General features: G+C 42.5%; 1 protein-coding gene across 4 annotated transcripts in view; it reads left to right on the top strand.

Moving 5' to 3' along the window:
• Positions 1 to 445: 445 nt before the first annotated feature.
• The window catches only part of DNAAF11 (dynein axonemal assembly factor 11), a 70,517-nt gene continuing 43,466 nt past the window's right edge, over positions 446 to 27,496 (top strand). For all 4 annotated transcript variants that reach the window (XM_077847279.1, XM_077847278.1, XM_077847277.1 and 1 more), the window contains exons 1-5: positions 446 to 574; positions 9,050 to 9,217; positions 13,413 to 13,490; positions 21,704 to 21,876; positions 24,048 to 24,241. In XM_077847279.1, the coding sequence (XP_077703405.1) occupies positions 565 to 574; positions 9,050 to 9,217; positions 13,413 to 13,490; positions 21,704 to 21,876; positions 24,048 to 24,241 (623 nt within the window). In that variant the 5' untranslated portion in view covers positions 446 to 564. The remainder of the gene's footprint in view (positions 575 to 9,049; positions 9,218 to 13,412; positions 13,491 to 21,703; positions 21,877 to 24,047; positions 24,242 to 27,496) is intronic.

The following is a 27,496-nucleotide window of genomic DNA, read 5'->3' as shown; positions in this document are numbered from 1 at the left end:
CTCTTTACAACCCTTCAGAAAGACCCTTTCAAGTTCTTATCATTATTATTCATCTTACAGATGGGGCCACCCGGCTAGCGAGGGGGGTGGGGGCCACAGTCTGACTCGCTGGCTCTGAGGGCTTTAACCACAAAACAAAGAAAAAGTGGGGGGTGGGGGGGCAGGTCGAGAGGCACGCCTGGGGGGCAGGTGCAGCGGGGAGCGAGCGCCCTGCGATGATGTTTTATTTTTTTATTTTTTTAAATAAATTTATTTTTTATTGTTCAATTTGTCAACATATAGAATAACACGCAGCGATGATGTTTCAGTCTGGCCAGTTGACCTGGGGGCGACCGGGAGGCGGACCAGGCGCGCTGCGCTGAGCCCTTCCTCGCCGAGGCTCCCCGGGCTACCCCGGAGCGCGGGAAACGCGGCGGCGCCTGGCCCCGTGCGGCCGCCGTAGCGTCCCCGTTGCCATGGCTCCCGGGGTCGGGTGCGGACGCGTCCAGGCGCTACTGGGGACGCGCGAAAGGAGACCTCGGGGTCCGGCTCCAGCTTCCCGGGCCCTCAAGCCGGAGAGGTGCCATGGGCCGGAGTAAGCGTCCCCTCCCACCTGCCGCCCTCGATCGTCCCGGCTTCCAGGGCGCCCCGGGGACCGCCCGCGCGCGCGCCCCGGCCCGGCTGGGCCCTCGCCCGTCGCCCCTCGGCCCTCGGCCCTCGGCCCTCGCCCCTCGGCCTCCGCCTCCCTCCCGCGGGCCCCGCCGTGCCGGCCGCTCCGCCTCCGCCGGGCGAGGCTCCCTCCTCTGGCCGGTGGGGGGGGGGGGGCGGGAAAGGTGGGGGCGCCACGGTGGGCGACGGTGGAAGGTGCGCGGTTGGGACCTGCGCGTCTCCTGCTCAGCGTGTGGTCCCGGGCTAGCCCCGGTCTCGGAGCTGCGGCCTCCACTCCCTCGGGAAGACAGTGTGCCTGGGGTGGGGGTGGGGGTGGGGGAGGGGGAGGAGTGGAGGTGAGGGTGGGGTGGGGATGGGGTGGGGGTGAGGAAGGGGTGGGGGTAGGGGTGGGGAAGAGGGTGGGGTGGGGCTGGGGGTGGGTGGGGGTGGAGGTGGGTGAGGGTGGGGGAGAGGGTGGGGGTGGGTGGGGGCGGGGTCGGGGATGAGGGTGGGGTGGGGGTGAGGGTAGGGGTGGGAGTAGGGGTGAGGGAGGGGGTGGGGGAGAGGGTGAGGGTGGGTGGGGGTGAGGAGGAGATGAGGGTGGGGGAGGGGGAGAGGGTGAGGTGGAGGTGAGGGTGAGGTGGGCGTGGGGTGGGGGTGATGAGGGGGTGGGGGTGAGGGTGGCGTGGGGGTGAGGGTGGGTGGAGGTGAGGAAGGGATGAGGGTGGGGGTGGGGGAGAGGGTGAGGTGGAGGTGAGGGTGGGGTGGGGTGGGGGTGAGGAGGGGTGGGGGTGAGGGTAGGGGTGGGGGAGAGGGTGGGGTCAGAGTGGGGTGAGGGTGACAATGGGGGTGGAGGGGGAGGGAGCCGGCTCCAGATCCCGCCTCCTCTGTCTTAGAGCCAGTGACTTCACCCATTTGGGGCCCAGCCTCATCTCCAAAACGAAGGCAGTAATAGTATTGTTGGACCGACGTGATGAGTGTTGTAGACGCGCTGGATTACGAATCCACCGATAGAGTGTGCAACACGTTGGGATTCACGGTTACTCCTAGGCGGTTGAACCATTTGACTGCCAACGCCGTTTCCCACCTTCCCTTCTGTGACAATTTTGTGCAGTTCAACCCAATTGCTCACTTACTTGTAAAAGCGTCATAATATCTTTAAATCAAGAGGCCGCAGGATGATGGAGTTTGTACCCCGGAGGAGCTGACAGTCTGGTGGAAGGGGCGAGTGATCTGTAAATAGTAAAAACCCCATTCCTAAACCAGTTACTGGTACTTCCTCTTCTCTAAAAACTATATGCAAAAAAAAAAAAAAAAAATTAGACAAACAGCGGTAAACATTAAGGGAAACTTTGTTTTCCACCTGTGTAATCTCTAGATATTACAAAAGAAAAATGAGAATCTTTGTCCAAACTGTGTATAAACGTATATAGCACCTGCCTGCGTAATAGCTAATGGAAACAACCCACATATTCTTCAGCATTTGTTCATGGATTAATGAATTGTGAACTAGGTATGGGCACGATTCCGCGTATTACCTGGCCGCCGACATGTCCCCGCTCTGATAAGAATACTTGGCAATGCTTTGTGTTTCTGGATGTCAATGACAACTCAAGCCCTGTATCCAGCAGGCATCAGTGTGACTTGGCGTTACCCCTTCCTTAGTGTATTGTTACTCGAATGGCCCACAGTCCTTTTGGAATGGATTGGACGAGTGATTGCCATGTCCTTTTGGGGACCCAGCCTCTCTTTTAGTCAATGGGTTGTCATTTAAAAATACAGGGTGCCCAGTATTTTTATTTGCTAAATCTGGCAACCCTCGTTTCAGGTCCAAAAACTGACTGAGGTCTGGAAGCTGGGCAAGAAATTGCGAATTTTTATTGAAGCCATTGGCTTTAGCCTTCTGGTCATCCAACCTTGTATTTGGATTGGACAGATTGTATAGTCCCTTTGTTGGCTGCCTGTCTGTATTGTCCTCAGGAATGTCATGTTCTGTTCACCATCTCCGTAACCCTCCATGGGAGTGGACCTCTGGCCACCACTCCAACGTTGGCCCTCATTATAACATCTGTCCACCTAACTCCTAAAGTTCAAGGTCACTACCGGGACTTCATTGTTTCAAGAATCTATCTAACATCTCAGTTCTGATCAGTTAGCCCAGGTCTAGAACAGCATCTCCCGTCATCAGCCTTGGCCTTGTATGTGTGGTTTGGGACTCAGGGCAATGCTGGCCTTGTAGACTTCTCTCAGGACGTATTCTGAAACTTTCTTAAATTCTTAAATTCTCTTAAGTTTTATAGAAGAGTTTGTGTACGCTGGGTATTATTTTTCCTTAAATGCTCAGTAGAATGTATCAGTGAAGACGTGTGTGCTATGGTTTTCTTTGTGAGACCATTTGAGCTGCAAACTCAATTACTGTAGTAGACACACGGCTATGTGCTTTATCTGTCGGTGTCTGCTGTGTGAACGTTGGTAGTTTGTGATTTTTAAGGAATTTTCCCATTTAATCTAAGTTCCTGAATTTATTAGCACAAAGTTATTTATATTACTCTCTTACTAGCCTTTTAATACTATGTAATCTATATGATGTCCTGCTGCTTCCATTCCTAATATTGGCAATTTATGTCTCTCTCTCTCTCTCTCTTTTTTTTTTTTTTTTACCAATCAGTCTGGCTAGAAATTTACCAATTTTTTAAGAGTATCTTTTATTGACTTTTCTCAATTGTTTCTGTTTCCATTTCATTGATCTTTGTTATTTGCTTTCTTCTGCTTACTTTGGGTTTAATTTATTCTTTATCTTGTTTCTTAAGGAAGAAGCTAATGTTTGAGACCCTTTTCTGTAGATATTTAGTGCTATAAATTTTCCTTCAACTTATGTTCTAGCTATCTCCCACACATTTTGATAGGCCTTTTCATTTTTTGTTCTGTTCAAACTACTTTCTAACTTCCAATGTCCAATTGTTTGTTGTTGTTGTTTTTTTTCATATATTTTTTCTAGATTTTAGTTGTTATAGGCTGGAGGTTCAGTCTTGTCCCTATGGTTCCATCATGTCTGGAACCTGAAGTCCCTGCTCCTCTTATGATTAAGTCCTGGTCCTGGTTCTCTGCCCTCTCTACCCTCTGGTTTCAGGAAGAAAAACTTTATATGTTGCCAGTGTGGTTCTCTGGCTTTTTTTTAACGTCTGATGAATCACTCCCAGCCTTTCCTTATCAATTGTGTCAGCAACAGTCACCCAATACGTCTGTCCTGAGTTTTTTTTTTTTTTTTTTTTAATTTTTATTTATTTATGATAGTCACAGAGAGAGAGAGAAAGAGAGGCAGAGACATAGGCAGAGGGAGAAGCAGGCTCCATGCACCAGGAGCCTGATGTGGGATTCGATCCCGGGTCTCCAGGATCGCGCCCTGGGCCAAAGGCAGGCGCCAAACCGCTGCGCCACCCAGGGATCCCCTGTCCTGAGTTTTTAAGTTATGATTTCCCCCATAGTTCTCCACTGCCTGATGTTTCATGCCAACTCCCAACAGCTAGAAGAACTAATCCTTCGGTTTTGAAGGAGGGAACTGGGCAATGTGGCATCCATCATCGCCTGGAGCACCCTGTCCTCATCTGTTTATCTGGCCAGTACCAACTCACGTTTCAGGACTCAGCTCAGGCTTCTTTTCCATGGTGCCTCTTTTGACCTCCCTTCTTTCACTCGGTAACCCTGGTTACTCCCCTCTTTGTACACCTTGTTCTCTCTCTTTTCTTCTGTCACTGCCCCATAGCGCTTCATCCATGTTCTTTAATTGCACTCTCTGTGACTAGACTCTGACGGTATCATTGGATTGGGTCTAGTATGGCTAGCGATGCTTGTTATGATGACCCTGAGTCAGTAAAAAAAAAAAAAAAAAAAAAAAGGCAAATGACTAAATCCTGTTTTTAAAAGTATCCCTTGAAAACAAAATAAAACAAAACAAAAAATGTACAGGTTATGAGAGGTGACCTTCTATTTATCACCCCCTTCATCTCTGTTGCATTTCTGTTTCATAGATGTATCTGCTAGGTCTTTCAAGATGCTTACGAATTCTGCAAAACCTACTCCAAACATATATTATTGATTTTTTTTTTCTAATCCAGTGAGAAATAGAAGGCTATTCACAAAACCCGATATAAAGCCTGAAGGAATGAACACTTAATTGTTGGCTTTGAGAGTTTCTAGAACTTGGCTCAATACTCTGAAAAGCTTCGTAGAAACAAACATAGCCTGACAACCACCAGTATTCCAGAAACCTCCTTTTGCCCTTCGCCTCACTCCCACCCCACAAAGTCATTTTATTGACCTCCCTCAAGTTATGGAGAACCCAGCCATCGCACAGAATTGAAAAGAAGCCTAGGCTGGCCGGTGAGTTTGGGTTCAACCTTTGGTTGGATTCCTCAGCAGCATCCTGTTAGTGAAATAACTATGAATTTGTGGTTAAAACTGTTAGTATTCTCATACTGCTCCAGTCCTGCAGGTCTTGGCTAGCACCTTCTGTGGGTGAGACACTTCCCAGAATCCATTCAAGTCCTGGATATTGCTATTTGAATTTTTCCAAAATGAGGAAGCCAAAGCCCTGTGTTTCATCGAGTACCTAGGCATGTTCTTCTACCACTGTGTGGTAGGCATGGCAATACTGTCTCTCTTGAAATAGTGTCAGGGTGACATACTAACGCTTCCAAAGCAGTTTTAAATCCCTAGAATGGTTCCTTGTAAATGCAGTGCTGTGTTATTTGGAGTAGGACTTTCTAAAGGTGAACAGTGCTCCTGGGAGTTAAACAGTGTTTGGTCTAAATTACATAGTGTGTAAAACTGCAAAATGCTTTCCTGTTGAAATAGCGTTGGGACACTATTTCCGCCATCCACCATGTAGATTCTCTTACACATTTCTTCTTGGGGACTCTGGTTTCTTTGCTGATGTTTGCCATTTCAGTGGGGCAGCATCGTGTAACAGCAGTTTCCTGAGTGCTATAAAATGGGGGGGGGGGGGTTCACGCAGCAGTTTGCTTTCTACAGAAGAGTTCAGGAAAGGGCTGCTGCGAGATCCTGACTTTGGCAGTACTGCTTTCCTCTGTGATTCTCCCATTTTTTGTCTCTCCTAATTGCATATAATCAGTGCTGTTGGACAGGCTTCCCTATGGTGCTGAATTAAATGTTGGTTCCCTCCTCTCTCTCAAGTGTGTGTATGAGCTCTGGTGTGCAAATTAGTTATTCACGCAAAGGGAGGTTCCTCTACTGCCATCCCTTTCAACTAATGGTGATTTTTATCCTCTTAATTTTTGTGGTTAGGAGATGCAGATCAACGTAATTCCTAATATCTTCGTGCTTCTGAAAGGGAGGATTTGACAATGGCATGGAAGTGACCAAATTCCCACAGAAGATAGCATCATGAAAACAGTTTCTTAATTTTATGAAAGGTGTAGCAAGAGAACATAGGAAGCGTATTTGGCATCCGTAGAGGAACCTGCAGGTTCTCAGGGTTGGACAAATTGGACAGGCCTCTAAGACTGTAGAGCTGGAATGGCCCATGATACCCTTAGTGTTTCTGAGACCCAAGCCACGCCCAGTGGGCTGCGCAGATGCTGACGGAGCCATCCCGGGCCGGACACTGTGATGCTTAACAAGATGCTTTCAGAATTCCCCTGAACACATTCGACTGAGCCATACTTACAGGTGACAGCTGCTGTGGGATTCAACTTGGGTTTATTTCTTCAATATAAATGTCCCACTAAGCCTTCCAGGGCATTTGGTGACCCAGAGAAAGAATATAATGGACTCTCCTGTGTCATGTTATAATCACACTGCCAGATAAAATACATTTTCCTCCCTCAACAAGAATATCTTTATAACAACCCAGACGGCTACATTTAATATGTTTCTCACACTCCCTGGGTTCTATGCCAGAGCTGGGGGTGGCTGGGGAAAGTGGGCTCCCTGGCTCACCCCTCCCTTCTCTTCTCCTCCCTGGCTCTGTCTGGGTCCCTTAAGCCCATGTATGAAGGTAGATACTCCAGCCTACACATCCATCCACATCACCAGAAAAAAGCTGCTCCTTGGACACTCCTGAGTGCAGAGCTGCATACCTGACCGTATGTCCTGTCTTCAGGAATGAACTTGGAGAAGCAGATAGTGTAGGGCCTAGAGACAGGCTTGGACAGAGAATAATTATTATTCTAGAGAGAAGGGCATGGGCTCTGAATGGGCACATCCTCCTGGCCCCATTGACTCCAGCAAAGCCTCCAAAGACCCAGCCCCCTGCTCCATGGATTGGTATAGCTCACGTTACAGATACCCCACCAGTCCCTGAGGGTCTTCTTTGTAGTAGTGAATAATTCCCACATTACATTAGGGCAGCTGAGATAACTTTGGTCGTGCCATCTCAACCCCTTAATCCCTGTTACATCCTTACTGAGAATTCATGTAATTCCAGAGACAGCTAATACATCTGACCTTACACACAGCTTCACCGTGCCCTCAACTTAGCTGCCCCCATATATTTGTTATCAGTTGATTTAAGCTATTAGAACCATCTTTGGCAGTGGGATGTGTGGAGAGTAGTTTTAATGCCCTTCTCTTACAGATTTGGTTTTCGGGAAGTTGTTTTTTGCTTACACTGGCTTGCATACTAGCCGTGGCATCCAGAGACAGCAGAGTGCAGCAGGCCCTAGGGACCCCAGCAAGCCAGGGTGGGCAGGGCTGCCCTATTACCTTCCTTCCCTGCCTCTTTGGCCTGCTTCTCCCGAGGACCTGGCTTGTAGCCATCCCTACCGACTGGTTGAACCAGAGTTTAGAAGAGCAGGAACGTTCCCCATGTACGGTATTTTAATCTCTGGGTCTTTACATTTCCCCTGTCTTTCTTCCAAAGAACTGTCATGGCAAGCAATCCCATCTCCTACCACTAGAAGTAGCAGGTGTTCAGTTAACTGCACACAAATGATTGAATTCCTATCTATTTGCACATTTATTTATTTATTTATTTTAAAGGCAAACTCCCCCTCTAAGGATGTGACGTGGAAGTGGGGCAGCTCAGGGGGCTGTGAAGACCTCTGTCCCAGCTCGAGGAGCCTGTACCATTGAAGGGGCCTCTAGAAGTCTCTAGATGCTCCTCACTTGCTCCCATTTGGGGTGGTGAAGCACAGTGGCAACAGCTCATGGTCAATGCCAGACACCTACACTGAAAACCTGGCTCTGGCACTTGCCACAAAGACTGGGGCAAGTTATTTGAGCTCCGTATGCCTCACTTCCTCCCCTGCCGAGTCTGATCATGGTATCTCCCCTGCCAGGTAAGTATCCCCTGCCGAGTCTGAATACTCGTATGTCAAAACATGTGGAGCATTTAAGATGGTACCTGGCACCCTGTAAGCAGCAATAAATAAATCTTCATTGTCTCTTGGGCAGACAATGCAATATTCCACCATCTACCTAAAATGTGGACATTAAAATGGGCTAATGATGTTTTTAAACAGATGCAGACCAGATGCAGGGTCTGTCCGTTGTCATCACATCTTTAAGTTGAGTGTGTCTTATGAAGAAGATTCCTGTCTTGCTCTTGGCACCAGCTATGGACTGACTGGGGCCTTATCTCCAGCCCCTTCAGGCCCCATTGCATCCCATGTCAGAGGGCCAGGGACTCTCTCTACCCTTCTCCTGTGAGGGGCTGGTTCCTTGTCTTCCTCCTGGAAACGGACCACAGGGTAGCTGCTTTATAAGACCGCAGTGTGAAATCGAAGGTGCTCCTCTCCCTTCTCTTCAACTTTAGTTAGATTAATAAATGTCACTTGAGGGGATCCCTGGGCGGCTCAGCAGTTTAGCGCCTGCCTTTGGCCCAGGGCTTGATCCTGGAGTCCCAGGGTCGAGTCCTACATCTGGCTCCCTGAATGGGGCCTGCTTCTTCCTCTGCCTGTGTCTCTGCCTCTGTGTGTGTGTGTGTGTGTGTCTCATGAATAAATAAATAAAATTTTAAAAAACATAAATGTCACTTGAATGAATAGCCCTTTCCTAACTGGGTGGTGGGAGATGCTTTCATATTTTTGCCCTCTGGGAGCCAGACTGTACTTCTCGGTCCAAGTCGCCCTGTCTTGGCCCACTTAGCAGATCTCATCCAGTTTGACATGATACCACATCAACATCCTCTCGGTCATTCTCCACCAATCTGACAGCAAGATGTAGGTAGACCCTGTGCAAAAACAAAACAAAACAAAACAAAAACAAAAACACCCAAAGCTCTCTGACTCACCAGGGTGTTACCAGCAGGAGGCAGCACTTCTCTGTTCTCTCCCCATCTGAAACTCATTCAGGCCTGCTGGACTGACATCTAACTGGGAAGGAAAACCAGTGCATTTGTAATATAATAACCTGATGATGAGCCCAGGGACGGAGATGTAATATGTAGCACATTTTCTTTCAGTCACAGAAGATCTTATTAGACGGAATGCTGAACACAATGACTGTATAATTTTTTCCCTGGAGGAGCTCTCCTTACATCAGCAAGAAATAGAAAGACTAGAACACATTGACAAGTGGTGCCGGGATTTAAAAATCCTCTATCTCCAAAATAACCTCATTGGAAAAATTGGTAAGTCTTCAGGATTTTGTTCTCATGGTCTCTCTGACATTTTGAGTGGGAGAACTTTGGGGAGGGCAGTGTGAACTTAGAGGAAGACAACACGAGGGAAAAAGTGCCACGTGGGGAAGTAGACACGCTGGCTCTGGGGAGCTGTGCGTGGACCCTTTCCTGGGGCCCCCACGCTGCTCAGTCTCCTCGCCCGGGAGCCACCAGGGACGCTATCGAGAAGCTGCAAGGGGCCTTCACAAGTGGGAGCATGCTTGTTGACCTGCTCATTTGTAGCCTGGTTTTGTAAATGTTTGAAAGAAGGAGAAGAGAATCCAGGCATTTTGCACCACTCGGTGGAACTGAAAGGCTTGTATGCAAGTTGAGTAAACCTCCTCAGATTCCCCGGGGTGGCTGGTTCTGCCATAGTTTCAGAGAACGTGTCCCTGCAAGGCATTGTGCTCCATATTGGCTTTCAGAGGCGCTCCGCACTTACTGCTCCCGTTTGGAATGAAATGAGAGGTAGATGGATCAAAATATCAGCATCCTAACTGACAAAACCTTTTGGAGGAGGTGGTTTAGACTTGCAGCCAAGAAGGCTTCCTAAAACCACCCCCAGGTTAAATCTGTCCCCCTGGTCACATGCAGGCTGGGCAGCCACACGCTTGCCCTACCCACACAGCCCTGTGTATGGCAGTGTGGCAGTAGGAGGACGAGAGTCCATGCTCTCTGCTGGCAGGGAGATCCCAGAAACCAAGGTGGGGGGTGCTGAGCATGCCCAGTTCCTTCATCAGATACGTGGGCTCACCCTGCAGCCCCCTGGAGAAGAATGAGTTAAGTGGCAGAGAGGAAGGAGGCCTGTGGAGTCACTCTGAGGGGTTCCTGCCACCCGGAAATAGGAGTGTCCCCCACCCTCAGAAGAGCAACCTGTAGTTTAGTGGCAAGAAGAGGCTCAGGCCCTGATGGGCTTGATCCCTGCCTCAGCTACTTAAAATCGTGTGAAATTAGGTCAGTTAATTAACTTAGCCTTGCTGTGTAGACGCCAGGGACTACACGCAACACCATGCTTCTTGAGCACTGTGCTCACTCAGATAGTAGCTGCTCCCATTGGTGTGAAAATTGTTCCCCCAGGCTATCCACATGGAAGTAGGGGCCAAGTTGGAAAGGGATGGGCTTAGGGTCCAGGAGGCAGAAGGAGTGCAGTCTCGGTGGGCTGTGGCTCTGGAGCCAGGGGTCAGCTTGTAGGTTCTGCTGGAACTTGCCCTGGGGATGGGTGCTGGTTCTCAGCAGGGGTGCTTGGCAACATCCAGAGACGGTTTTAGGTGTGTGTTTCGCTACCATGGATGGTGAACACCTGCATGGATAGTGAACAGAGACCAGGAACACTGCGGGCCATCCTACCAGCTCAAGACGGCCCTACAAGAAAGAGCTCCCCAGCCCACAACGTTAGCATCTCTAAGGCTGAGAAACCCTGACGAGGTGGTTACCCCTGGTTTGGTGGGTAATTGAAAATTGGCCCTCTGGTTGCAACAAGCCGAGAATTTGCCATCTTTTACTTTCTTTCTTTTTTGAAGATGTATTACAATTCTTTATATTTCTTCAGATAATTATTTTCGGCATCTTTCACTTTGCCATAAATTAGAAACTCTGGCACATTGTTCAATTAAAAAGGCTGTTACAGAAAACCACCAGCTTTTATGCAGGGGGGCATTAATGAGCCGTCCTAATTGTACAGATCTAAAAGAGTTCCCGAAATTTTAATCTCCACAGCTGGGTCCATCACAATTACTAATTAGTAGCATAGTATTTCAGGCCTTTTCAGAGCTGTGAGAAAGCTTAAATTTTTGCTTCCAAAGTATTCTTAAATTAAACACTCTTTTAAATCCTAATAATGGGATTTTTCAGTGCTGCTCCACCCATAGGCGTGTAGCCGCTTATTTAGCAAGCGAAAGTATTTCTCTAGGATCCAGGCTTGCTCTGGTGCCATTGAGGTAGAAGTTTGCAAAAACAGTTGCCTCTCCTGGAGCTCTGTTCCTCACTGGGAGATACAGATGGACTGGGGGGCAGAGGGGGAGGGGAGGCTGTGCTTACATGTTGATCCAAGTGTGAGCCAAGGACCTTCTGGGGTCCCAGACCTACTGACTGAATCCGTGGGGGTGGGCTCCCCAGATCTGCATTTGTAACAGCTTCCCAGTGAGCCTGAGGCCTAAAGAGCAGAGCTACTTGCACTGGGGGATGGCTTCGGTCCACTTCAAGGCTGTGGGTCTGGTTGTAGCAATTGGTGAGAACTGCTTCCAGGACAGTGTGGACTAGAACCATGGTTCGACAACTCCCTTCCCCCCTGTCCAAGAGATGCTATACATTTTTATCTGTAGAGCCTTTTTTTCCCCCTGACCAATTTGGACCATTATTCTTGAGGAATACTTTAAGAAATCTTTCCCAAATATATATATACATATATATTTTCCTACCAGAAGACTCTTTTCACATTTAGAGGGTTATGCATATAACCAATATGGGGAAGGAACATGTCTTATTGCAGGTTAGCAATTATAATAACTAGGTTTTTTTGTTCAGGGTACAGACTACACACTCTGTTGGTCATAATTCTGGGCACATAGAGCACTCCAAATCCATTGACGATTGAAGGCTCAGGTATAGCCTGTAGAACCGTTTAGAAACACCAGTATTACTTAAAATTGTCTAATTGCTGAGAGAAGCGTGAGTAATTTATTCCAAAATCCTCGTTTTAAAAAATGAGTCAGCTGAGGTTCAGGCTAGGTGTTATTTTTAGGTCTATGTGAACACGTATATATTTTCCAAATTTTTAATGAAATATAATGATGGTAAGGGTGATGATAACATAAATCATCATGTTTGATCTTCCTAATATCCATGGAAAATGGGCAGGGGTATCATTTAAGTGAGGGATACCCTACATGCACATTCCCTAGCAGGGTTTCTCACATTCATGTCCTCTTAGAAAGGGCTGTTCTTTTAGGGTGTAGTGTAATGATTTTAGTGCCAAGCTCTGAAGTCAAATTTCCTGGCTTCACCACTTAACCTTGAACCGTGGATTAATTCTCTGCACCTTGCCAGATATTTTTATTTGTAAAAGGGAGCCAATAGTAATCTTTACCCCATTAGGTTTCTTATGAGGATAAAATGACATCATATATGCAAAATACCTAGAAAAGTACATGGCATATAATAAGCCCTTGACAATGTTAGCTTTGAAGGATCCCTGGGTGGCGCAGCGGTTTGGCACCTGCCTTTGGCCCAGGGCGCGATCCTGGAGATCTGGGATCGAATCCCACGTCGGGCTCCTGGTGCATGGAGCCTGCTTCTCCCTCTGCCTGTGTCTCTGCCTCTCTCTCTCACTGTGTGCCTATCATAAAAAAAAAAAAAAAAAAAAAAAAAAAAAGAAGTAGACAATGTTAGCTTTGATATTATTAGTGTTTTTAAATGTCCCCATCCTATAGCAATTCTCTGACTTATTTATGCTGTTTTGCCTCTGAGAGCTTCCATATTTATTAAAAATAATAATCCTGTGTGTGTCAGGGTGAGCTTGATTTCAAATAAGGAAAACCCAACTTAATGTGGCTTATCTAAACTGAAAGTCTAGAGACTGGGCAGGCTCCAGAGTTGAGTGGTTTTTTCTGCTCCACCTGTCCTAGCGTGGGCTCCAGTCTACAGCTGGTTTCCTCATGTCTGCAACATGACTGTGGTAGCAAAAAGGATATCACTTTCTTCCTTTTTCACATCCAGCAGGAGAAAGAAAAAGGCAATCCCCAAGCATGGAATATAGATCTTTGCCTCTCATCTGACTGGGAGCACTTGTGCATGTCCCCTTCTCCATCACAAAGTTGCCAGGAGATTGCCGTCGGCTGGTTGGCCGAACCCTAGGTTCCTGAGGTGTCCTTGGCAAGGGACATGCTATTGCTATGCCCTGGCCCAGCTTGGTTAAGTCAGATTCCTTGGAATTAGAGCTGGCTGGAGACAAGAGCAGAACTGGATTCTATTAGGAAGGATGGAAGAAGACATGATGCTGCATTTGGCAACCAACAATGTCTAATGTCCAGTCCAGGTGTAGACATGAAAAAGCAACATGGTTTTGATAACCGTAATGATGCTTAGATTCCCTCTATCATTTTTGCAGATTATGTAAAAATAGCTTTTATCTTGAAGGTTAATTAACTACATTGTTTGTATATTTCAGAAAATGTTAGCAAACTCAAGAAACTTGAATATTTGAATTTAGCTTTAAACAACATTGAAAAAATTGAAAATTTGGAAGGTAAGAATTTTCTTCTTATATTTTATTATGAATATATTACAACTAAGTTTAAACAGTATCACTTAAACAAAAGATACACTTTTCAAATTAACACTTTACCTGAGACTTATGTTTTAATTATTATGATAAAAAATTCAAACAATAAAGAGGTACATACATTTCAAAACGGAAAGTCTACTTCACCTCCATCCTAACCCAGTTTCCTTTCCTGGGGTAGCGGTGTTAAAATTAACCCCTGGTTGAATAGAAGGTAGTTTTGTTTCATTTACTTTGTACCAATAGGATCGTACTATGACTTGTTATAGATTGATTTCTTCCATGAAATTACCTTGTTCTTTGATATCCAGGAAATGTGGGAGCTCTCTACTAGAATGATTGTAAACTGGTATATCTCACAAATTTTCTGCAGATGGACATTTGGGTGGTTTCCAGCATTTTGCTATTATAAGCATGGCCACAATGAGGATTCTTCTACATTTTACTCTGTGTGCATGTGTACATGTTTTTATAGGACACACACTTAGGCATGGAATTCCTGGGTTTAAATATGCACATTTTGAAAAATAATGCCCAGTTTTTGCCCAAAAAGTTTCATCAGTTTACTTTTGTATTGGTAGTTCATGTGAGTACCCGTTTTTACACAAGTCATTAACACTTTTTACAAGTAATCTTTTTTTTTTTTTAATGGGAAGGCATTGTTATCAAATAATTTTTTAAATTTGCATCTCACTGGGGTGCCTGGGTGGCTCAGTTAGTTGAGCGTCTGTGTCTGCCTTCAGCTCAGGTCATGATCCTGGGGTCCTGGGATCAAATTCTGCATCAGGCTCCCTGCTCAGAGGGGAGTCTCCTTGTTCCTCTCCTGCTATCTCTCTCTACCTCTCATGTTTTCTTTCTCAAATAAATAAAATCTTAAAAAAAATAAAATAAAAGTAAATTTGTATCTCATTTATTGAGTGTCCATATAGCCCTTCTGATTTTTATTGAGTATTTGTATTTCTTATTTTGTGAATTACTGCTTCATATTTTTTGGTCATTTTTATGTTGATTTATCTTTTTTTTTTATGTGCTCATATGCATTCCAGATATCAGTCCTTTATTTATGTATTCTACATATTTTCTCCTAAATCCACTGTTTCTTTTATTCTAATTATGATGCTAGTATCATTCAGAATTCTTACATTTTAATATACTCAACTTTATTAATCTTTTTTTTTTTCATAGATTCTAAATATAAATGTATTCTATATTAAGTTCTGGTTCTAATGATTGCATTTTTTACATTTAATTTCTTTAGTGCATCTCAAATTTATCATATAAAAAAGAAACCAATGTATTTTTTGGATAAAGAAAATATGACACACACACACACTGGAATATTGGTCATTAAAAAAAATAGGATGTTACCATTTTTGACAACATGAATGGACCTCCAGGGTATTACGCTAAGTGAAATAAGTCAAAGACAAATACTATATGATCTCACTTATCTAAAAAACAAAGAATCTAAAAAACAAAGCAAAACGCCAAGCTCAGAGATACACAGAACAGAAGATTTGGTGGTTACCAAAGGCAGGGCTGAGGGGGAGGTAGGCAAAATGGATGAAGGGAGTCAAAAGGTACGAACCTTAAAACTATAAAATAAATAAGTCATGAGGATGTAATGCACTGCATGGCGACTATAATTAATTATGCTGTGTTGCATATTTGAAAATTGCTAAGAGAGTGGATCTTAAAAGTTCTCAACAGAAAGAAAAAAATTCTGTAACTCCTTAAGGTGAGAGATGTTAACTAGACTTCTGTGGTGATCCTTTCACAGTCTATACAAATATCAAATCACTATGGTGTACACCTGAAACAAATATAATGCTGTATGTCAATTATACCTCAATAAAAAATAAGATGAATGTGGAAAATTGAATTTTTTCTCAAAATGTCTCTTAATTGAAATTTTTGAACCATTATTTTTAATTTTTTTTATTTTTAAAGATTTTATTTATTTATGAGAGACACACAGAGAGAGAGGCAGAGACACAGGCAGAGGGAGAAGCAGGCTCCCTGCAGGGAGCCTGATGTGGGACTTGATCCCGGGACTTCAGGATCACACCCTGGGCAGAAGGCAGGCACTAAACCACTGAGCCACCCAGGGATCCTTTGAACCATTTATTTTTTAATTGATATATTATTCACACACCATAAACTAACCATTTTAAAATATACAATTCAGTGGTTTTTAATGTACTCATAAGGGTCTGCGCCCATCATCACTATCCAATTCTGGAACATTCCATCACCCCATACAAAACCCTGTATCCATTGGCATCCCTCTCATTCCCTCTTTGCCCTAACCTCTGCTCTATTCTTTGTCTCCACAGATTTTCCCATTCTGAACATTTAATGAAAATGGAATGGCACAATATGTGGTCCTTTATGTGTATAGCATGATGTTCTCAGGGCTTATCCACATGGTGCCATGTTATCAGTACTTCCTTCTCTCTTGCTGCTGAGTAACATTCCACTGTGTGGATGCACTACATTTTGTTTGCCCATTTGTTAGTTGATGGGCATTTGAGTTGCTTCCACTTTTTGATTGTGAATAAAGTTACTCTGAACATTAATGTACATGTTTTTACCTAAACATGTGTTTTCAATTAATTTAGTGTACACCTAGGAGTGGAATTGCCGGATCACATGATAATTCTCTGTTTAACTTTTTTAAGGAACTGCCGAACTGTTTTCCAGAGTAGTTGCACCATTTTACATTCTGACCGACAATTTCTGAGCACTCCAACTTCTCCACATCCTCGCCAACACTTGTTATTTTATGCTTTTATTTACGTGTTTGTTTTTATAGGTGCCATCCTGATGGGTGTGAAGTGGCATCTCATCCTGATTCTGATATCCATTTACCTAATGACTGATGATCCTGGGCATTTTTTATGTGCTTATTGGCCATTTGTGTATCTCATTTGAAGAAATGTTTATTCAGTCTTTGCCCACTTTCTAATTAGATTGTCATTTTATTGTTGAGTTGTAAGGTCTGTTTGTATATTTTGGATACTAAAATATGGTCCAATATATGATTTGTAGATATATTATTTCATTTTGTGGGATTTCATGTCAACTTTCTTAATGGTGTTCTTTGGAGCATAGTCTTTTTTTTTTTTTTTTTTTTTTTTAATAGCTTTGGGGCACCTGGTTGGCTCTCAGTTGGTTAAGCATCTGACTCATGGATTCGGCTCGGGTCCTGATCTCATGGCTGGTGAGATCGAACCCTGTTTTGGACTCTGCTCAACGGGAGTCTGCTTGGATATTCTCTCTCTGTGTCCCTTCCTGCACTCTCTCTTTCTCTCTCTGTCTCTCAAGTAAATACATCTTTTAAAAAATAGCTTTATTGAGGCATAATTGATATTTAAAAACCTGTAGGTATTTAAGGTAAACAATTTGTTGAGTTTGGGTATATGCACACCATGAAACCCATCACCACAATCAAGGTAGTAGACATATCCATCACCTCTGTTTTCTCTCATCTCCCCTAGAACTTCTTTAAAATGGTTGTACTAGATTAATCTTCCATTTCTCTTACCCTGTATTCCTTATTTAAACCTCTTTGTCTTGTTCTTCTACATTCTGGAAGGTTTCCTGTTTTACTTTGCAGGCTTCTATTTTGTGCTTTTATTTATTTATTTTTAAAATGCCTGGTAACACTTTGTGTCTGTTCATAATCACAAAGGATTTGGCTAATTAGGTGGCTGGTGTGGGCTGGTGTGGGCTTGTTCTGTGGTTGTGAGGTTCTGTTTCTACATCCGGCCTCTCACTTGGCTGCCAGGGCTACTGAGGGCTCTGTGTGAGAGGGCAGGGCATGGTGACTGGCAGGCTTTACTCTGGAGTACAGAGGCCTGGAGCAGAGGCAAGCAAGCTGCCCTCTCCGCCACACCCCCATCTGCCAATAGCTAAAATTAGGCGGACTTTACTTAGGATCTTAGCCTGTTTGCCTCCTAGTGTACAAATGGGTATTTTGGTGGCTTTCAAGGTTATACTTCAACAAAGACATAAGTATTCATCCTATGTTCTTAATTTTCATCCTCAAAACCAAAAACACCAACATGATCAAGGGCCCCAAAGCTATCATCAGTGCTGGAACTGGGAAGATTCTTTCCATCATGGACATTTTTCTGCATTAAACATGAGAATCCATCATCCTTCTCCAGCTGCCACTCTACAGCCCCATTCCACATTCTCATGTGGACAAGTGGAAAAACAAAATTTACTCCGTATGCATGTTTTGTGATGGCAAAACGTCAGTCTGTAATGTCAGAGAAATAATTAAAACTCTCACTCTCAGTTGGCTTGTCCAGGGCTTGTTTTTGTTAAGGAAGGCTCTGAAAAGGACAGTTGTTTCCTGGTATGTTTTGTTCATCTGCCACAAGAGGGCAGCAGCGTCACTATTGTCTTTTTGAGCTTTGGGAACGGAGGTCCCCAGCCCTCTGCAGGCCTCTACCTGGACACTTCTTGAGAGCGCCACCTTCCAGCTCTAAGAGGGAGGCCCTGGGTGCAGGGTAGTTGGAGGATATGTTTGGAGGGATGAGCAGTAGGGAGGCAGGATGCGTCATATGGTAAATGTGCTGGTAAATATGCACTTGTTATTTTATTTTAAAGGTTTGAGTAAGAGAGGAGGAAGATGGATATACATACCCAGGCCACCTACTTGAGTAAATCTCAATATAATTTTAAACATAAGATGGATTTTTGCTTGTTTATTTTTATGTTTTGTTGGTTGGCAAAACCTAGCTAGCATAATTCCCCGCGCCCCCCAATCCCCGACCCGTTTTGGATTCAGCAGGATGTAATGAATTGCCTTCTTTTTCCATCCCTCCTCCTTATCCACCCTAACCTGGAAGGAGAGGTGGGGTTTCTAACAGTGTGAGTTTTGCCCCGTCGGGAAATCAATGTTGTCAATTTCAATGACCTTCTCACCTCCATGAGCCCCTGAGGTGGATCTTTGAAGAAAAGGAGCTGGAGGGTGGGACTCCGTTGAAGGAAGGAGTACCTAACTCTGAAGAAGAGGCTTTCTCTAGCCTCACTAGCTCAGCAAGAATTTTTCACTAGGATGGTAGATGTGGTTTACTTTCTTATGGGTAGGCCAAGTAGAAGAACAAGTAAGATCTATCACTTTGAAAAATATAATAGACATTTGGAGGGTCCTTCGTCTATAAAATTACAACAAAATCAAAAATACATAAATTTTTGAACATGTTGAAGTCTTTCAAATGTCACCCTTTTCTTCCTTCTGTCCTTCTTTCCTTCCTCTTCTCAAAATATAGGGAGGCTATTCAGGAGATATGCCATATTGCATGCACAGAGGATAAGAACCTGAGCTGGGCTGTTGACAATAGGATTACAGTAGGTAAGAAGCAGGTGGAAGGGATGTACGGGTTGAGATCTGCAGGGCTTGGTGACTGATGAAGTGAAGGGCCTGAGAGAACAATTTAGCTTAAAACTCAAGTTCGCTGTGACTTGACTCTCTTCGCATCAAAGTCACATCTGATACCAAAATGGCGGTGGTGACATTAGTAGGACTGAGACATAAAGGAGGCAGGAAAACTGTCTTGAGAGGAGAGTGAGAGGAAATATGGAGAATTCTTTTTAGGCATATCTAATGGGATGTCTTATAGGCACTTGGAAACAGGAGTATGACATTCAATTGGATGGTCAGATATGAGATTGTTGTTTGGGACTCATCAGAATTGAAGAGCACGACTGTTATCAAGAGAAACATGAGGCAAGAGAATACTGAGTCAAGGATGGAAATCTGGGACATATTACCATTGATGGAGTAGAAAAGTCTGTAAAAGAGATCAACGGGAATAAACATTATAGAAGAGAACAAGGAGAGAGTAGTATCACTGTTTTCCAACACAACTGAGACATTTCAGAGATAATTCATGGTCAATTAGGTAGTGCACTTGATGTGATGAGCAACAGGTGATATATGGAAGTGTTGAATCACTATATTGTACACCTGAAACTAATAAAACACTATGTTAACTGAAATTAAAACAATAATTTAAAAATAAATAAATAAAGCTAAAAAATAAGCTAGAGTTTTAAAAACATTTTTAAAAAAGAATTCATGGTCAGTTGTGCCATACGCACAGACTGTTCTAGTGACATCATGGATTGAGAGGGTCTGTTGGATTTGTCAACGTGAAGGTCCTTGGTCACCTTGAGAGGAACAGACCTAGTAGAATGTTGAGGATGGAAGCCAGGACCAGTGGGCTGGACAACAAATGGGGATAGAGAAAGAAGAACCAGTACATATTGATTTAGGCTGGCTTATAATGTAATGACGGTCATTGCCTACTTCTGGTTCTGCCCGCTTCTCCAGATTCACTTCTTTGCACCAAGAATTTTTTTCCTAGAATGCCCATCTTTTTTCTCCTTGCTCCATATCAGACATAAGCTTGAGGTGAAATGCCAGAGATTTTTTTTAACCACTTTATTCTGAAGACCTGGCTCAGTAACTTGGTCATAGCAGGTACCCAGTAACTCCTGGATGAATGGATAAATGAAGGAATGGAGGGATGACTATTGGGTGAGGCCCTACATCTGGAAGCACTCAGGTAGAACTATCTTATTTCGAAGATTCTGGTATGGGATAAGACTAGATAGGAGGAAAACATGGAATTCTGGACAAGGTGGAGTCAGGTGCTAGCATCAAGAAAGGGTAAGGAATGGGATGCCTGGGTGGCTCAGTGGTTGAGCATCTGCCTTTGACTCAGGTCGTGATCCCGGGTCCTGAGATTGAGTCCCACATCAGGCTCCCTGCAGGAGCCTGCTTCTCCCTCTACCTATGTCTCTGCCTCTTTCTCTGGGCCTTTCATGAATAAATAAATAAATAAAATGTCGAAAAAAAAAGGGTAAGGAAGAGAATACTAGCATTTAATGGAGCTGGTTCCATAGGATAACCTTCAGCAATGTGAGAAAAACCTTGCCCAAGGTGAAACAGATGCAAAACTGTGAACCCATCCGAATCTGCATCATACTGGTGAGGTTAATATATCGGGAACCAAAGTTTGCCCTAAGTTATATAGCCAAAAAACAACAGCAGAAAAACAGGATATAGTCAGGAAATGTATGGGAAGAGTGGAGCATGTAGATATTAGAAGAAATGAGTACACAGCAAGGTAGGACTGGGTTTTCAGCTGGAGATGGCTCTTTAGATATTAAAGGCCACAAAATCTGCCAGGTTGGCCTGACAAATACGAGCCAGCCACGGAGGAGACACCATCCTACCTAGCTCACAGAGGCTGCTGTATGAACCAGGTCAACTCTTCTTCCTAAGTCCACAGTGAGGAACTGCAAACTCTCTGCTCATGGGACAGCAAGCATCCTTCTTCCTCCTTGGAGTGTTTATTGGGTCATTTCTCATCCTAGCTAATGGTTACTAAGCTCTAGGTGGCAAGTATTGTGCTAAGTACATCACATGAATCATATTGTCTTCACAGCAACCCCTGAGTTGGGTCCCAGTGCTCTTAGAATACCACAGATAAGAAGGCTGAACCTTGTAATTTATCCAACATCACATAGCAAGGATGTGACCAAGATAGGACTTGAAATCTTATCTGCCTAATTCTGAAGTCTGCACCCTTAACTACCAAGTTCCCATGGGACGTGAGCAAAGGGCGTTGATTCAGATTTCTGTAGCCCTGGCCATCTCTGTGATGAAGGTGGATGGGGCAGATTTACTACCCTTTGTAAATATTAATTCTGATGCCTAGGTTTTATGAACTGCCTTTCCTTTTTTGGGGGACCCCTCTCGCCATCACCCTTCATGGTGAGATGTGTCCTACCTGGCAAAATTCTCAGAACAGATTGCAAGTGTCCTCTCTAGAGGGAGCTTTGTCCCAATGTCGTGTCCACCCCAGCAGCACATAGTGACCAAATCCACATGTTAACCAACCCAGGGCTTGCAGCTACAGGCAGGGAAAGTGATTTCCCCTGGCTGGAGGAATGAAGGGGAAATGCACCTGGAGAACTGAGTCAGGGCTAACCCTTTGAGTTGATATTTCTGAAAACCCACTTCTTGGTAAGCCATGCAATTAATCAGCATACTTAAAATATTGCAACCGTTGTTCCTGCTATGAGCTATTATACACATTTCATTACCAGTGTGATTTTTTTTTTCTTTGTTTTCTTTTCACTTCTTTCAACAGGATGTGAAGGGCTGACAAAACTCGACCTGACTGTAAATTTCATTGGGGAGCTGAGCAGCATTAAAACCCTTCAGCACAATATCCACCTGAAGGAGCTCTTTCTCATGGGTAATCCGTGTGCTGACTTTGACGGCTACAGGCAGTTTGTGGTGGCAACTCTTCAACGGTTAAAGGTACGCTTCTTTTAATGATGCAGAGATCTTGGAGAAATGAAAACAAGCAACTGCAATAATGCCTGTTTATTCACAGCATTGTCAGGGAATGTGTGGTTTTAGAGAATGGAGTTTTCCAGAAAATCAAAACTAATCCTTCAATTTACTAAACTTTAATGTTGTTTTAATAGCTTTAATAAACTTTTGCAAAATAAATACATTTCTCCTTTCTTGTTCAGGACACAACAGAGCTTAGCTGAACTATTCCTTGATGAATGCAAATCACAGTCATGGAGGGCATTCATCTTTGCTAATAGCAAACCAGAAGCTTAGAATTTTTGAGATGACTACAGCTATATACCTTTGTAGTACATTGTTTTAAACTACTGTGCTTTTATAATAATAATTATTTTTTTAATCATTGTTTTCTCTTAATGCATTCGTTGGGTTAGTGGTTCTGAGACTTTGCTATGCTTTGGAGTACTTGGGTGGTGTTTTCTGGGCCATACCCCTGAGTTTCTGATTCATAGGTCTGACTTGGCACCCAGGATTTTCCATTTCTAATAAACTCTCAGCACAGATGCTGCTGGTCCAAGGACTCCTTTGAGGGTCTTTACTCTATGTATTAACCTGTTGTGCAGTATCTCCCCTAACCTAATGTTTTTGAAACCTAAGGAAAAACAAATAGTTTCTAGAGAAATCATATACCTGATTTTGTTCAACTAGTAATACTAATTTTCATGTAATTCCGAGAGTTTCTGACCTGTGTGCAGCCCGGTGCTTCTGCAAGAAAATGCATGGATGCATTGGCTTTGTGATTGGCATTTTCTTTTATTTTCAGAGGACATTTGTTTTTAGACTGCTGGGTTGTGCATAGTCAAGATTACTGGATTTATGGAACACATTTCTTCTAATGTAAAATCTTTTTGATTAAGAGAATGAGTGACTCAGGTAATTGAATCTGGAATATATATTTAGAATAGAATGATAAATTAGCTCAAACATAACCCAAGCTGATCATCAGTATACAGTGATGTACTAAAAAAAAAAAAAGAACTGATGAGAACCAGAATATCATAGAAATGGATCCTGTAGCATACCACGATGAGCCACTTCCCTGGAAGGGGGCCGATCCCCTGTTATTGCTGGGTGTTCAGGATAGAAGCTGGGACAGCTGTCAGCCAGGTGCCTGAAACCTGCAGCCCATCTGCTCCAGCCATTGGAGTCTCCAAAACATACCTTGAATTATTTTTCCAAATATCAAGATAATAATTTTGATTTATAATTTTACTGATCCCGATAATCTTTTAAATTTATATTTTACCCATTCTTGTGCATTTTTCCTTTTGTATTAGTTTCCTATTGCTGTGGTAATGAATTACCATAAATGTAGTGGCTTAAAACAAGACAAATTTATGCTCTTATAGTTCTGGAGCCAGAAATCTAAAATCAAGGTGTTGTCAGGGCTGTGTTCCTTCTGTCACTCTCATGGGAGAATTCATTTCCCTGCATTTTTGAGCCCTTGCCCCTACTTTCATCCCCAAAGCGAGCATTATAGCATCTTCCAATCTCTCCCTGACTCTGACCCTGACACTTCTCCTTCTTTTCCTTATATGGACCCTTGTGATTCCAATGGGCCCATCAAGATAATTATTCTAATATTTCAGCTTGGAAAATCAGTATAAAAACACCAAGTATAAACGGTGATGAAATAGTTAACAATGTAGTGTATGCATCTTGTTGTGGAGGGTAGAACATGTGCCCTTCTATATTAGAGCCCAACTTTGTGTTAGCACACAAGGCCCTTTTTTGTAGAGAGCATTTGAGAAGTGTCATCGTCATACTTTGGAGCTGTGGTTTGACTTGAGGCTTTGATATTCTTTATATAGTGAGCAGCTATAAAAATCAATATATTTTGGGAGCTTGTAATTAATAATTGGCTTCAACAGAAGACCTACTTATTATTTTGCCAGTAAATATACTTTGTAACTCTGTTACATGTATGACATAAGCATTGGTTTTGATCAAAGTTTCTGATGTTTCCCATTAATTACTTAGCTTTTAATTCCCTATCACTATGGTGCATTACTTCTTATTTCTAAATTTACAATATTCCAATCAAAGTCAAATTCGGGCTGATTCAAATTGTGACTTTTGAATAATTGCACGATGTTGGTTGTTCTTTATTCAAGTGGTTGGACGGTAAAGAAATAGAGCGATCTGAGAGGATTCAGGCATTGCAGAACTTTCCAGTAATTGAACAACAAATCAGAGAGCAAGAGAAAGCTTACTGCCTCAGACGAGCCAAAGACAAGGAAGAGGCTCTGAAGAACCTGCGAAAAGAGGATAAAAATGAAGCTGAGGAGAGGAGTTATGAGGGACAGAGGTATGGAAATGTCAATACTACTCTACATGCAATCAAATTATGGGAGCTTACTTTCTGCTTAACTTTGGTTAAAAGCAGCAAATGATTTTCTTTTCCCAAAGTGTTCGCAGCATCGTATTTCGGATGACTGATATGAAGAATAATTGTGATGTGAATTTTGGAGGAAACAGTATGAATGTCTCATTGTTTGTGTCAATTCTCTGAGGCTTTCCTTACTTAGGGAAAAAAAAATGCCTTTCCAAGCTAGCAAATTTAATTTGCATCTAAAATTATCCTCAGATAAATCTCTATAAGATGCACAGGAAAGGTGAATTAACAGGTGTAACTTTGATTTATAATAGTAGGGATATTTTAGAAAAGTTAAATGTAAATCACATTATTATAAATCAAATAATTCTGATTGCATCATAAAATATTCTGTTTTGTGAATTATATAATGAATACATTTTAATGTGATTAATAAGCCTCTAAATTTGTCTTTTTTAACAAGCATGAATTTTTCACGTTTGTTTAAGTGAATTGCAGCTATAGTCAGTTGATTGGATTCCATATAGTGAAAGCTTTAAATGTTTTGAAAACAGAATCTCTTAATCTTGAGAAAGTAATAATTATAAAATATTTGAGACACATATAAATGTTTTAAAAACCAATAGGCAGTATCATTCCACCCAGCTTTAATAAATATCAATAGTTTGCATGTTTGCTTTGGATCTTTTTAAAAATAAGAAATAAAATATCCCTGAGAGCCCATCTCATTCTCCTTTCATCTTTAGTTTGTCCACCATCCTAATAGTTAAGTGTGTATCTGGTATATGTGATCCCATCCATATTATAAATATATTTACGATGTAATTATGCCTCCTTGAACAAGAATGGCTTGTTTTTTTGTTTTTTTGTTTTTTTAGCACAAACAGTATCTTTCTACAACTTTGCTTTTCATTCAACGTTATGTTTTTGAGAATTTTGCATACAAAGACAGGTAGAACTAGTTCATTCTTTCTAACTGGGGAATAACATTCCATTGGATGAATCACAGTTTATCCCAGTGGTGATATTCAAAATATCTAACAGCTGGTGACTCACTGACCCTGACGGATCAGGATGTGCACAGGCTCTCACAGCCTGCAGGGACCCCCAGTAGATGCCAGCTGGAGATCAGCCCCCATGCAGCCATCCCTCATTGGATGGCCATTTAGATTGTTTCCCACTTTCATTTCCTTCAGACAACATTACACACGTCTCCTCATGCGGGTATGAAAGTTTCCTTGAGTATTCAGCAGAGATTATACATCACCAATTTGGAATTTTTTTTAAACTTTTATATTCATTGCTCAGTTTTTCTAAACCGTTAATTTATACTCCTATATCAAAAGTATAGGAAGAGTTCCTGATCTTTGCCTACACTAGATAATATGGTATTTTAAAACTTGAACCAACCAAGTTGGTTGTTAAATACACCCAAATGTTTTACTTTATTTGCATTCTTAGAATTACTAGTGGGTTTCAGCATCTTAAATGTCTTCTTCTATTCTAATTGGCTATCCATATTTCTTCTCCTCAAGTCCTCTGCCTATTTTAAATAAGTTGTAAGTTTTCTTCTTACTGATTTATACTTCTTTTATATTCTAGATGCAAATTCTTTAGTGGTTATATGCTTTGCAAATATCTTCTTCCAGCCTTCGACTTATCTTTATTTTTTTTAAATTTTTATAATAAATTTATTTTTAATTGGTGTTCAATTTGCCAACATACAGAATAACACCCAGTGCTCATCCCGTCAAGTGCCCCCCTCAGTGCCCGTCATCCATTCACCACCACCCCCCACTTCCACCACCCCTAGTTCGTTTCCCAGAGTTAGGAGTCTTTATGTTCTGTCTCCCTTTCTGATATTTCCCACACATTTCTTCTCCCTTCTCTTATATTCCCTTTCACTATTATTTATATTCCCCAAATGAATGAGAACGTATAATGTTTGTCCTTCTCCGATTGACTTACTTCACTCAGCATAATACCTTCCAGTTCCATCCACGTTGAAACAAATGGTGGGTATTTATCTTTAATTTTTGTAAGTGCTTCCTCTTTATAGAATTCAAAAATAGTAATGTAGTTAGGTTTACTTTTGTTATTTTTTGGTCTCATTTATGAATTTCTTCATTACTCCAGTATCATATGTGTCTATGGGGAATTAACCTTTGATGACAGCATGGGGTTGGGTACCAATCATTTCCCATATGGGGAGCTAATTGCCTGCACCATTATTAAGGTGTTCTTCTGATCTCTAACACCACCCCATTACCATATACTCTCTACTCATGTACTCATGGGTTCATTTCTGAGCCTCCTAGACTGCTCCATGAATTTGGAGCTCACATGGTTTTAATATCTGTAGATTTATGGTAAATCTTGATATTTGGTAGGAGTTATTCCCATTTTCCAAATTTATCTCGGCTGTTCTTAGCTCTTTACTTTTCTCTAAGAAGTTTAGAATCTGCTATTCAAATTCCCTAAAAAATCCCTAGTGTAATTTTGATTGAAATTGCATTTAATTTATATGTTAATTAGGGGTAAGTTGACATCTTCATGACTTTGATTCTTTCTTTGCTGAACTTTGGAATAGCTTTCTCTATTTATTTAGGCTTTCTTCTGAGTACTTCAATAAGGTTTCATAATTTTCTCCATAAAGGTTTTACACCATCTTTTATTAGATTTATTTCTAAGTATCTCATAGAATGAGATTTTTAAAATACTCTTGTAATTGGTTCTTGCTGTTGTATAAAGAGACGAATGATTTCTGTATACTGATATGGTATTAAGCAATCTTGCTGAACTTTTAAAAAAGATACAGTAGTTAGGCTGTAGCTGATCCTGTATTTTCTATGTAGAAAAACACATTTTTTTAAAAAGGTTTTATTTATTTATTCATGAGAGACACAGAGTGAGAGAGAGAGAGGCAGAGACACAGGCAGAGGGAGAAGCAGCCTCCATGCAGGGAACCTGACGTGGGACTGGATTCCGGGTCTCCAGGATCACAACCTGAGCCAAAGGTGGCACTAAACCACTGAGCCACCCAGGCTGCCCCACATTTTTTTTTTTTAATAAATGAGAACTTTAAAAAATTTTTCCAATTCTTCCGCTTTTACTTGTTTTCTTTATCGTGCCTGCTAAGGTCTCCGGGATAGAGTGGGATACCCATTGTAAGAGTGAGAATCTGTCTAGTTCTGACAATAAAAAGAATGTTTCCAATTTCTCATTATA

This window comes from Canis aureus, chromosome 14 (assembly GCF_053574225.1).
Source record: "Canis aureus isolate CA01 chromosome 14, VMU_Caureus_v.1.0, whole genome shotgun sequence".
Lineage (NCBI taxonomy): Eukaryota > Metazoa > Chordata > Mammalia > Carnivora > Canidae > Canis > Canis aureus.
Note: the sequence above shows the minus strand (reverse complement) of the source record. Positions and strands in the feature narration are given on the sequence as shown.